Source organism: Sphaeroforma arctica (assembly GCF_001186125.1).
Source record: "Sphaeroforma arctica JP610 unplaced genomic scaffold supercont1.18, whole genome shotgun sequence".
Taxonomy (NCBI): domain Eukaryota; class Ichthyosporea; order Ichthyophonida; genus Sphaeroforma; species Sphaeroforma arctica.
The window spans coordinates 189773-200551 of NW_014040540.1; the positions used below are offsets into that span (position 1 = coordinate 189773).

A 10779-nucleotide genomic window follows, 5' to 3' on the forward strand; every position below is an offset into this window, starting at 1 on the left:
AGTCCTAACCGATATGCGCAGATGCACACTTATAATAGATGTATATTTTATAGATATCTCAACACTATTTAATTGTAATAATACTGGTATATATATCCTCAGGATGAAGAGATGGATAGTATTATTAATGAGTTATTAATGAGTTGCTTGGGCTGGTTATTGCGAGCACGAATACTCAGGCGGGAGAATTCAGGAGTGACGAAGAGGACGATCAGGAAGCTATTGGGAATGTTCAGCTAGACACAGACACAACCTTAAGCACAAGCAACTATACTGACGAAACATACATTGAAAGACGCGGACGAAAACCATTGAAAAATGGTTTAACACCAGAGACGTTCTTCACTTTGTCACACACTTTGCGAGGACTGGCGCGTTGTATCAGGTACATGTTGAGAAACCTATTTATGAGGTACATAACTACCAGGGAGGATCAATAATGATCCCATTGAAATGAGCTTCAGCATTGCTCGTTCAATGGCTGGTGGAAATAGTCACCTAGACACAGTTGCATATATCTACTCATAAAGCACTTTGCTCATACGTGCTATGAATGATTTATGTAGGAACACAGATCATAGTCATAATAGAACACTCTATAAACTTCTATTCCATGGTTTACAAGCAAAAACTGATGCCCTAGAGAACACGCAATTTACCAAACTACGTCTGCAGTGGAAACACCTACAAAACTACGGAGATAAGCTCGCGCACAAGTCTGCACAAGATCCGACTTTACCATACATTGCAAGATATGCAGTTCACAAACTATTGAAAAATTATCCTTTGGACTGTGTAACATGTACCGACATCGTCACCTTTCGGTAAAGGTCTCGACGACGAACAACAAATGTTTGTAGAATATTCTTGTGCACTAATAGCTGAATTAGATCGAAAAGGGTTAACTTGGCCGTCGCAATCGACGGTTGTTATGGCTGGCCTATCGCTCAATGTTATCGACGAGATTATCAACGACAAGGTTCTGATAAGTCACTTTAACGAGTCTTCATGCGCCAGTCGAGTGGGTTTAAAAGTAATTCGTAGCATAATGATGCATAGAATAGGTACATGCCGAGCTCTTCAAAGTATCAAGGATACATGTTCAATGTGCAATGGAGATCGAATTCAAACAATAGTACCACGACTACTAAGCACGCTTTTCAATATTGCTTGTAATAACACGAGTTTAGTGTTAAATAGGAAAGCATCTGCAACTGTTGTCACTCTGAGCATGGTTAAGACTAATAAGAAAAAAGGTCAACCCATTGCATTGACAAGTACAGAAAACACAACACGTGTACTAGACAACTCTGGTAAATGGACCGTAGAGAAGTACAAGGACATCTTGAGAAGCGTGAATGGGCCGCTAGGAGGTGGCATAGAGACGCTCCGTAAGCGCTGTTTATTCTTAAAGGACTTACAGGCTCACGGTATTGGCAGCGTGCTTGGGCTGAAAACTGAAGATGCACGGAAACTTTGCAATCAGCTCGATCTTTCGCTAGGCTCGAAGGTAGAGGTGGTGGAGCGGATTGGAAAAACTCTACTAAACCCTTCGGCTCGCCAGCAGAACGGCGCGATTATATCAGCCGTCAGAGAAGGATAATATGCTTAGTAGACAAGCTTGGGTGTCGAAGAAGGCAACAAAGTTGCGTGTTTACAAGTGTATGTGCGTGTGTTTTGGTTTTAGTACTAACCACACAGTCACTAAGCACTAGTAAAAAATACGTCATCAATTTGCTACATCGAGCACGCTTGGCTGTTTTATTTTAGAAGGCTATGCATGATAATTATCAAGAGAGAAGAGCGAACTATTTATATTAAAATATGTAGTATGGGGGGCTGGGGGGGTATGGCCCTGAACTTCTAAAGTGGCCTAAACACGCCTTAATTTACAGCTTTAAAAAAAAAATAGAGGTGCACGGCTGCACGCCGTAAAACCTCAACAAAGACAGTATTTATGTATTTACATATTTTAGCGTATTTGTTTGTTTGTTTTATTATTTTAAGAACACTGTCGAGAAACGGTTTACGCTCAACAATTCCAAAGAAGTATGAACGACCAGCTGGTACAAATTATACACGTTTTTTGCGCAAACCTACGGGCTGCGCCTAACGCCACTATAAATGAGACAGATTTTTGACCTTATTTAGGGATTCCGTTTTAAACGCAATTAATTCAACAACGCCTTCGCGCTTCGGCTTCAAGATATTGTTTTTTTACTAAAAATATAAGCAAAAAAATATAGCAAATACAAAAACTTGAAGAAAAATGCCTAAAAAGGCTATTTGAATTTTAAAATTATATCATTTATTTTTTTATCGGAGAGCCTTCCTCTCCGTTCCTTTATGCCGGTTGCATGTTGTTGTTGGATACATATGATTCACTTTTTGATATAAAGCACAGACACTATACTGCAACCATTACAGAACTACTTGCTATTAAGTATTGAAAGTACAGTTGAGAGATTACTACATCTACCTGACAATATGTGTGCCGGTATGTGATGGACTGATTTGACGATATGTCTTGCTTGCAGGTGCATACCTCACTAAAAACCATCTTGTTTATCCCCCAATGTTTCGTTGTCAGGTGTATATCTCACTGTAAAATACCTTGCTTATACCTAAAGTGATTCTTTGTGTAAAACTTGTACATCACTTGATACTTGTGCTTATTACCTTCATTCTACAGATTAAAACTCATTCAAACATGATACTTTACTTTTTTTATACCCTCAGCTAAACTAGAAAACCCCATGAACGACCACGACTTCGGCAAACTCTTCGACCACACCATTCTGAAGCAAGATGCGACCAAGGAACAGGTTGTCGCTGTGTGCCAAGAAGCAGCCAAGCATAACTTTATGAGTGTGTGCGTCAACCCGGGATGGATCACAACATGTGTGAAAGAGTTGGAGGGAACTGATGTCAAGGTATATAAGAATCATATCATGTATTGCTGTCCGTTGATTATAACCTCTATTTAGGTGTATCCAGTTGCTATGCGATACTGAAAGCATATTGGGGGCTTTGCATTGCACCATAAACCGCTGCATGTATGGCAGTCTTAGCAGTCAGACTCTTCGATAGTGATAAATGACTATCGCTCTCAGTCGTAAGGGTTCGATTGAATTCGAGACACATCTGTGGTAGATGATTTTCAAGTATTTAATTGATGCAAAACTTTTTGTATACTACGCCTGTCATTAAGTCATGTACGCTTACTCTCAATCATGTACTGCAGGTATGTACTGTCATCGGCTTTCCCCTAGGTGCCACAACGTCCGAGTCCAAGGCGTATGAGACCAAGAACTCGATCGAGAACGGTGCATTGGAAGTAGACATGGTCTTGAACGTAGGATTTATGAAAGACGGTAATATAGATGCGGTGGAATCCGACATCAGGGCAGTAGTAAACGCAGCACGACAGGCTAACGACAAAGTGATTGTTAAAGTGATCCTCGAGACATGTTTGCTGAACAAGGACCAGATCAAGACCGCATGTGAGCTGTGTGTGAAGGCTGGTGCTGACTTTGTGAAGACGTCAACCGGTTTCTCAACTGGAGGTGCCAAGGCAGAGGACATAAAGCTCATGAGAGACACTGTGGGCAAGGATGTGGGTGTCAAGGCGTCGGGTGGTATCAGGGACTACGCCGCTGCCATCGCTATGGTGAACGCTGGGTGAGTATTGTCTGTGAGATCAGTATGCAATGCTGAAGTTTTAGTGTATATGTGAGGCAAGTGGGTGGGTGTGAGTGGGTGATATGCATGTATGTATTGTATACATTACACAGCTAGTTTTGCACTTGCATGTGTGCGTGTATTTCTGCTTGAATAACTACTAGCTCGAACGATACAGCTTTCAAAGGCACGCGCTGTACTCTTCAGTCTTATTGGTGCAGCTTACTTTCACAGGCTCTGAAGTGCACTTTACTGATTTCATGATAACTTAATACTATGTAGTTGTTGTACAGGTAGAGCTCGTGATGTATATGCACCTGTCGGTGATGCACTTGAAATAAGTAGTTGCGAGAATGTAGTAGTAGTTAATGCTTGTAGTTATATCAGCTCACGTACACGAGTGCACACTGGAGATACGCTATACTTAACAGAAAGTACCAGTCTGTAGAATGTCCTTCCTTGTACTCTACCGAAAAGGTGGTTTGTATCGTATATATGATGCAGGTACAATACACATCTGCGTCAAGCATGAGTCATTCCCCATTTTGCGGTAGTTTTCTGCATCACTGTTGTATATCTCGTAATTCATCAGACATTTCAGTGATCAAATTTCCGTCAATTAAATTACCGTATCCAATGTCGTTTTTGAAAACTACAGCGCCAATCGTCTGGGATGCAGTGCTGGTATCAAAATCATCGAACAAAGAGCGGCCAATGACACACAGGCCAGTGCAGGTACAGGCCTATATTAAAGCATCGGTACTAACGGATTGACTGGCACATACTACGCCATTCTTGACAGCAACTACTCGATTCTAAACACTCAACACCTATACTTAATCCCTAGTATATACTGCACCATTCGTTCGTATCAGAACACAGGATTATAATCGAGCGAAAATGCAGCAGACTGGAGCGAATCTTCAGTGGTACAGATACGTAAATAAAGAAACACCATTTCCGCGAGCAAATTCGTAATGTTTTTCATATAGCCTACCACATTTTGTAGCTGGACTTCGGCCCGTACTCATAACTTGTGATTGTGGAATTCAATGTCTAACTAAGGATTTGCAGAACAAGCGCGCACACAAAGAATTCTCTTACATTTCTTGAGCACACGTTTGGTACATGATTATTTGTTTCCGTTTTTGTTTTGGGCGACATCAATGGACAAGCTATCCAAAATACAAAGCGGTGTATCGAACACAGTAGTGAACTTTATGTTTAGCTAAAGCAGAAGTTACTATCTCAGTGCAACGTTTCTGTTCACGGTTGTAAACGCATTACTCGCGGACTGTATGCAGGCACAGTAACAGATTGTAGTTTATCGAAGACGTGCGCTATACGCAGGCCCGAATTACAGCTTGAGGCACGAAACAAAACGTTAAAATCGAAAAATCATATCAGAATGCAGGACAGCTACGAGAACGTGGAACACGATATGTAGTATAACATCAACTGCACGAAAACACTGATTGTGGAAAAATGACTTCCAAAACGAGTGCGACGTATCCACTAAGGCGAAGTAGAGCCATTATACTCATGCAATGTGTATTGTGGCATTAGAGATAGACAAATAGTACAACTCGTGATACCTTTCTTGCTCCTCGGCCAGTCATGTACGACGCACAGTTCTTTATTTACTATACAGTCCAAATTCCTACTCGCACAACTGTTTAAATGTACAACCCCTTTCACCATATCAGATCCTCCCCAAGACTGTACTGTACAAGTGAGGTCCTTTTCTGGTTCAAGCGCAAATCTACAACACATCAGAGCAGAGTTTTCAAGCCCAAATAAGCATTCTGCTGCGTTTCAGCCGCAGTATATCTTTTGTTTGGTCACCCCTCATGTGCGATAGTGAAAACTCCAAACGTGTCAGCTCTACAGAATGCAAGCTCAATTTGCTTTAAAACCCGGGGGGTGTTTGTGTATCGAGTAAGTGTTCTGCTTCATCTGCAACATTGCGTTTCTGCAGTCGAAACAAAGTTCTTGTTCTCGCCTGGACCGCCAGTGGCTCACGACCTCTGTAACACTGCGCATGTACTTTTTGATAATACATATGGTACAGTCATACTGATATAGTGTTCCATAGCACTCTTGCAAAGACACGCCGACGTCACTGTTATGCTTGCTGGTGCTACCATGAATATCTTATATCGGGGTGATGTGTCATACATTGGCACAATAACATATGTACAATATATTTTGTGTCGGGACATTGGGATATGTTGTGACAATCACACCATTGTATCGTACCCTATGCTGGTACGTTCATACTAGACTCCTCCTGCTCGTAGAATTGGTTCACATCGTTAGCAGCCAATTTCCACTCCAGCGCTGACCACCACATCAAGCCTGCAGTTGTTGCGTAGAGCACTATCGAGCACACCGCAACTATATAATTCCCTGTTAGCATACCCATGGTTGTCATAGAAACGCCACCGGCGAAGACAAACATAGACATGAAGTACTTCATTGCGAAGAGGCCTGATAGGAGCGGACGTTCCTTGTGCCCAATGTGTAGCACTGTTTGAAACAGTCCGAAGAATACAAAGTAGATCCCTATGGCTACATATGACATCTGTGGGATTTCCTTGAATGTGCCTATGCATGTGAGTATCACAGCTATCGCAAGGAATAACAGGCTGCCTACGAACAGGCACGAGTATATTATCTTATAGTACTGCAGCATGATTAACGGCCACCTCTAATTAAATATGTATGGGTACTGTGATATTAGTGCGCTAACATTTATATTCGTCGTGCGACTAATGATGTTTCAAATGATATGACACAGGCAAGGATATGTCACAGACAAGTGAATCAGAGCAATCTCAAGCAGAAAACTTGTTCATCTACAAGCTTGCTCCTAGTATGTGTGATATGCTCTACCAACCTACACTTATTTACACACGTACACAATCACGTGTGGTTTCTCCGCTTCAGCGTGGAGTTGTGAATAAATCCTGCGAGCGTGTCCAAGAGGTTATGCGCCCCCCCCCCCCCATAGATATTTACATACATACATAAAAGATACATAAAAAAATAATTTAAAATATGTATGTCTAAAAAATACATACTGAAAGACCAAAAATAGAATATATATAGCTATTGTAATAAATGGACCGGTTCCGGGAACCAATGTAAATATTTAGCCCTTCGGACGATATTTATTTATTATTTCCGATGACAGCCATCTTTTTGTTCGCATTTCTTCTTTCTCTCTATAATGTTTCTTTTTTTGTTTTTTTAATTAAAAAAGAATAAAAAAGAAAAACTTTTCTTGTATTTAACCCCGATTACGCTTTTCCGGTCTGGGTTATTTTAACGATCTCCACAAGATTGGTATCTAAATTGGGCTTATCAGTATTACTATTCTCTGGGCATTATATACATCAATCTCTAACCTGTGTACGTATGTCCCGTTCTAATTAAATCACATATTTCATACGATTGGGTCTACGATACCATCTTCCAATTTTCCTTACCCTTCTGTTTGGCACACATATACAAAATACCATGAAGACCTTCTGTGGCATCGTGCTGGCGGCAATTGCCGTAGTTGTGGCACAGTTCCATGTACATATGTCACCCAATATCACGTTCAGTACAGTCCCGTTAAGAGGTTTTCCAAATCAAGAGATTCTCGTCAAACTAAATGCACCCGCAGGTGAGGAATCGACATAATTGTTATTCAAGAAGTATCGTGCTTCCGAGTTGATATTTACTGACTTGGATGCAAGTGATATTCACTGTCTGTGACAGTGTTGATATAAATACCTGGCTTTGATGTAGCTGATATACATTGACTATGACATAGTTGATGCAGCTGATATACACTGGCTATGACATAGTTGCACTGATGTGCATTGGATTCGTTACGGTTTGGCTGTTATACCTTGACTTCGATATAGTTGACATGCACTGACTTTGCTACAGTTGATATACACTGATTTTGGCGTTGTTGACATACACTGACGATGATATCGTTGCTGTACACTGACTTTGATATAGTTTATGTACATGTATGTAATATAGTTCATACACGCAGAATTTGATGTACAGGAGATACCTTTGCTTTATTTTAATTTGTATACATGATATACTTGTTATATACTCTTTTCAATACAGTTGATAAACCCAAACTTCAATAAATTTGAATATACTGACTTTGATATAGATATACACTGACTTAGATATAGTAGATATACAGTTGCTTAGGTATAGTAGATAGACAGTGGCTTAGGTATAGCAGACATACACTGACAGATATAGTGGATGTGCACTGACTTAGATATAATTTTTATTCACTGACTTAATTATATTTGATATTTACCGACTTAGATATAGTTGATATACACTGACAGACACAGTTCATATACACTGAGTTCGATATGGTTGATATACACTGACAGATACAGTTCATATACACTGAATTCGATATGGTTGATATACACTGACATCGAAACAGTTGATAAAAACATACGTAGACGCATGTGACTGGCAGTGCAAGTCACAACACACCCTACAACGAGGTCTATGTGAATAGTAGTGTGTACTTAAAGCTATGATCACATGTCTACATGGCAGTTTTATATATATACCTTTGGATGTGCTGTACCAATACCAAAATATAGTTGCTTAGGTATACTTGGTGTGCGTTTTGTCGACTGTCTGTGGAATATCTTCTACTTCGAATCTGGACAGACACGCATATAGCAATACTCAATAGCGTCATGTATGTATTCATGAGTTTGTTTCACATACATCAATATATTTATAGCCGTTTAATGATACTTTCTGCGCGCTTGGCAAATTGCCTGTTTCTGTTTTCATGATTTCAAATCGAGAGTTCCAGACTGGTGTGTTTGGAGAATCCAGCACACTAGGATGATTTGGAACCGTTTTACGAATCTACATTTCGTGTAACAACAAAGTATGCAACTTAGGCACACTCGAATACTCAAACAAGCCAAGCAAGTGTTCTTTTACGTCGTCTTATCAGCCTATATTTAACACGTCATAATTTATACCGAAGAATTCGTTATCGACTAAAAATGGAGTTTATGTATTCAATGCTAAGTAGGGAACGGTGGGCTTATGTGTGCTACTGCGTTGTTGTTCGTTTTGGTATACCTAGAGATCCCACACGTTGAATACTTGCCAAATATGTGCATATTGTATACAAATCCATTTGCAAATAGCACACTATTCGTCTATCGTGCATGTGCTGATTGATCCCTATAAACTTCTGTGGATTGCTGTTGTCAGCTATGATTGCGGGAATTCGCGATACCTGTCATATGGATAACAAAGTGTGTTCGTATCACGCGTTACGCTAGTAGTATCCTACGGCTATAGTACTTCTCGGCGTCCAATTATTCACCACGGGGACATAGACTATACCATTGACCGCAATTTCCCAGTCCCAGTACTTACAGAGTTGCCTTTCATGTCTGGTCTGATTTCAATGTTATTGTATTGGCTTAACAAATGTCCATTACTATTACTACGAATCCGTCTAGTTGTCTTCGCTCGCTATAGAGACCACCTAATAGTTATTGCTGTTCCACCTGATCATTTCATAGAGTCAAAGCAAAGTAGGCCAACAGTTGTCATCGTATATCGCGGTGGTAGTATCAGCCAAAATCCCCCAACCCCCTCAGGCATTATATTTACCTGAAGCAAGGTCTCATCCTCAGCAAATTTTCTCGGTAATCGACAGGTTACGAAGGAAAACTAAAAATAGAAATCGACGGGTCCTCGGCAGTCGGAGGAGGTAAGATTGTGGGCGACAATGAAGTGAAGTTTGATGGCGGCGAACCCGTCAGTAAGGGAAGGGCAACATTCGGTATAGGTATGATATGGGTCACAGATTTCGATGCACGCGATGTTTTTATTGCCAGGCCCACACCCGCGTAGTTGTTGCCTTGATAGGTATCGCATTTGCCAGATGCACCAGAAGAGTTGGCATAAGGCGGTTTTGGCCTGTGGTCACGGAAGCATGTCTTTTGTAGCCGATATGGTGTACGACGCCCGAGACACTTAAGTTTGTTTTAAAGTTTTTATGAACCTGTGCTGGGTTTAAATCGATCTGCGGTGCATGGTGAATATAAACCAAATTGCACTACATAGCAGCCTTTGTGAAATATATTAGGTTGGTTTATTAAAACCACCTTGTAAACAATAGCTTGCGGAGGTTCGGCCAGTTCCAAACAGGCCGCAGCATCGACCCCTGTACTTAATGTGTTATGGCATGTGAGCTTCCAAGCAATCACTCTTTCGCGGGCTCTGTTGCGGTGTGAAATGCTATTGCCGAGGAAACTCATCCAAGCCATAATATCTCACTATGATCAACAGACAAGATCGGTTTGTACAGATTACACGCTGAAATCGACGGAGAAACGGTTGTGAGTCATATCATCACAATCGCACCTGAGACACAGTGCAACGGCAAGCAATGGTTCTATGTGAGCTCCTGCGACGACTGCGTGCACTTGACAGACCTCAACTGTCAGTACTGTCCTGGCTTGCAAACGGTATATTGGAGTTTAAAACTTATTCGCGTTCCATTGTTCACATATGTTTTCTGAAGTCCTGATGTTGTGTGATATGTCAGTGATTTTATGCTATAGCGGTAATTTGTAATATCCCTGTAGCTTGTATCGCAATGTATACTGGCTGTGCAGGTTATTCGGAGACAATTTGTTGTATGTGCAAATGTGGACGTCCAGGCGAGGCTTTTTTACGTATTTGGAATACACCGCACATAGGAAGTACATAAGCATGCCGTTGAATGTTTTTATTTTACCTGAATGTTATAATCATGTGGAGAATCGGACACCCGGTTATTATTTTCTGTGAGACTTGTGAGCCTGAATGGAGTGGCGGTCTTATGCTGATAAGTATAGTTAATGGATTGAATGTGTTTGATTTGTAGCAAATACCGCTTGAAATCTGCGCATATGTAGTGTTTTGAGTCGGCACGGGTTAGTGTAGAGGTATTCGCCAATATACATACACACACACACACACACACACACACACACACACACACACACACACACACACACACACACACACACACACACACAC

General features: G+C 40.9%; 4 protein-coding genes across 5 annotated transcripts in view; 3 read left to right on the plus strand and 1 right to left on the minus strand.

Moving 5' to 3' along the window:
* Positions 1-1231: 1231 nt before the first annotated feature.
* SARC_00566 (hypothetical protein) lies at positions 1232-1603 on the plus strand (the record flags this gene model as incomplete). The annotated part of the gene is made up of 1 exon (XM_014305751.1): positions 1232-1603. One exon carries the CDS (start codon positions 1232-1234, stop codon positions 1601-1603), a length of 372 nt encoding a protein of 123 aa, XP_014161226.1.
* A 794-nt stretch (positions 1604-2397) lies between these two features.
* On the plus strand, positions 2398-4696 carry SARC_00567 (deoxyribose-phosphate aldolase). Its single transcript, XM_014305752.1, has 4 exons — positions 2398-2497; positions 2740-2933; positions 3245-3681; positions 4340-4696. The coding sequence occupies exons 1-4, from the start codon at positions 2488-2490 to the stop codon at positions 4431-4433; spliced, it is 735 nt and encodes a 244-aa protein (XP_014161227.1). The 5' UTR covers positions 2398-2487; the 3' UTR covers positions 4434-4696.
* A 478-nt stretch (positions 4697-5174) lies between these two features.
* Positions 5175-6741, minus strand: SARC_00568 (hypothetical protein). Its single transcript, XM_014305753.1, has one exon. The coding sequence runs from the start codon at positions 6374-6376 to the stop codon at positions 5942-5944; it is 435 nt and encodes a 144-aa protein (XP_014161228.1). The 5' UTR covers positions 6377-6741; the 3' UTR covers positions 5175-5941.
* Positions 6742-7203: 462 nt separating this feature from the next.
* The window catches only part of SARC_00569, a gene marked incomplete at its 5' end in the record, with an annotated part of 6667 nt that continues 3091 nt past the window's right edge, over positions 7204-10779 (plus strand). For both annotated transcript variants that reach the window (XM_014305755.1, XM_014305754.1), the window contains 4 exons: positions 7204-7354; positions 9410-9541; positions 9875-9983; positions 10064-10223. In XM_014305755.1, coding sequence (XP_014161230.1) covers positions 7204-7354; positions 9410-9541; positions 9875-9983; positions 10064-10223 — 552 coding nt within the window. The remainder of the gene's footprint in view (positions 7355-9409; positions 9542-9874; positions 9984-10063; positions 10224-10779) is intronic.

What these genes read in the sequence shown, in the direction of transcription:
- SARC_00567 (XM_014305752.1), top strand. An exon ending in TGGAGGGAACTGATGTCAAG is followed by an intron (nt 2,934 to 3,244) that starts GTATATAAGAAT and finishes CATGTACTGCAG; the next exon opens with GTATGTACTGTCATCGGCTT. An exon ending in ATCGCTATGGTGAACGCTGG is followed by an intron (nt 3,682 to 4,339) that starts GTGAGTATTGTC and finishes TGAAAACTACAG; the next exon opens with CGCCAATCGTCTGGGATGCA.
- SARC_00568 (XM_014305753.1), bottom strand. Translation starts at nt 6,376, where the DNA reads ATGCTGCAGTACTATAAGATAATATACTCGTGCCTGTTCGTAGGCAGC.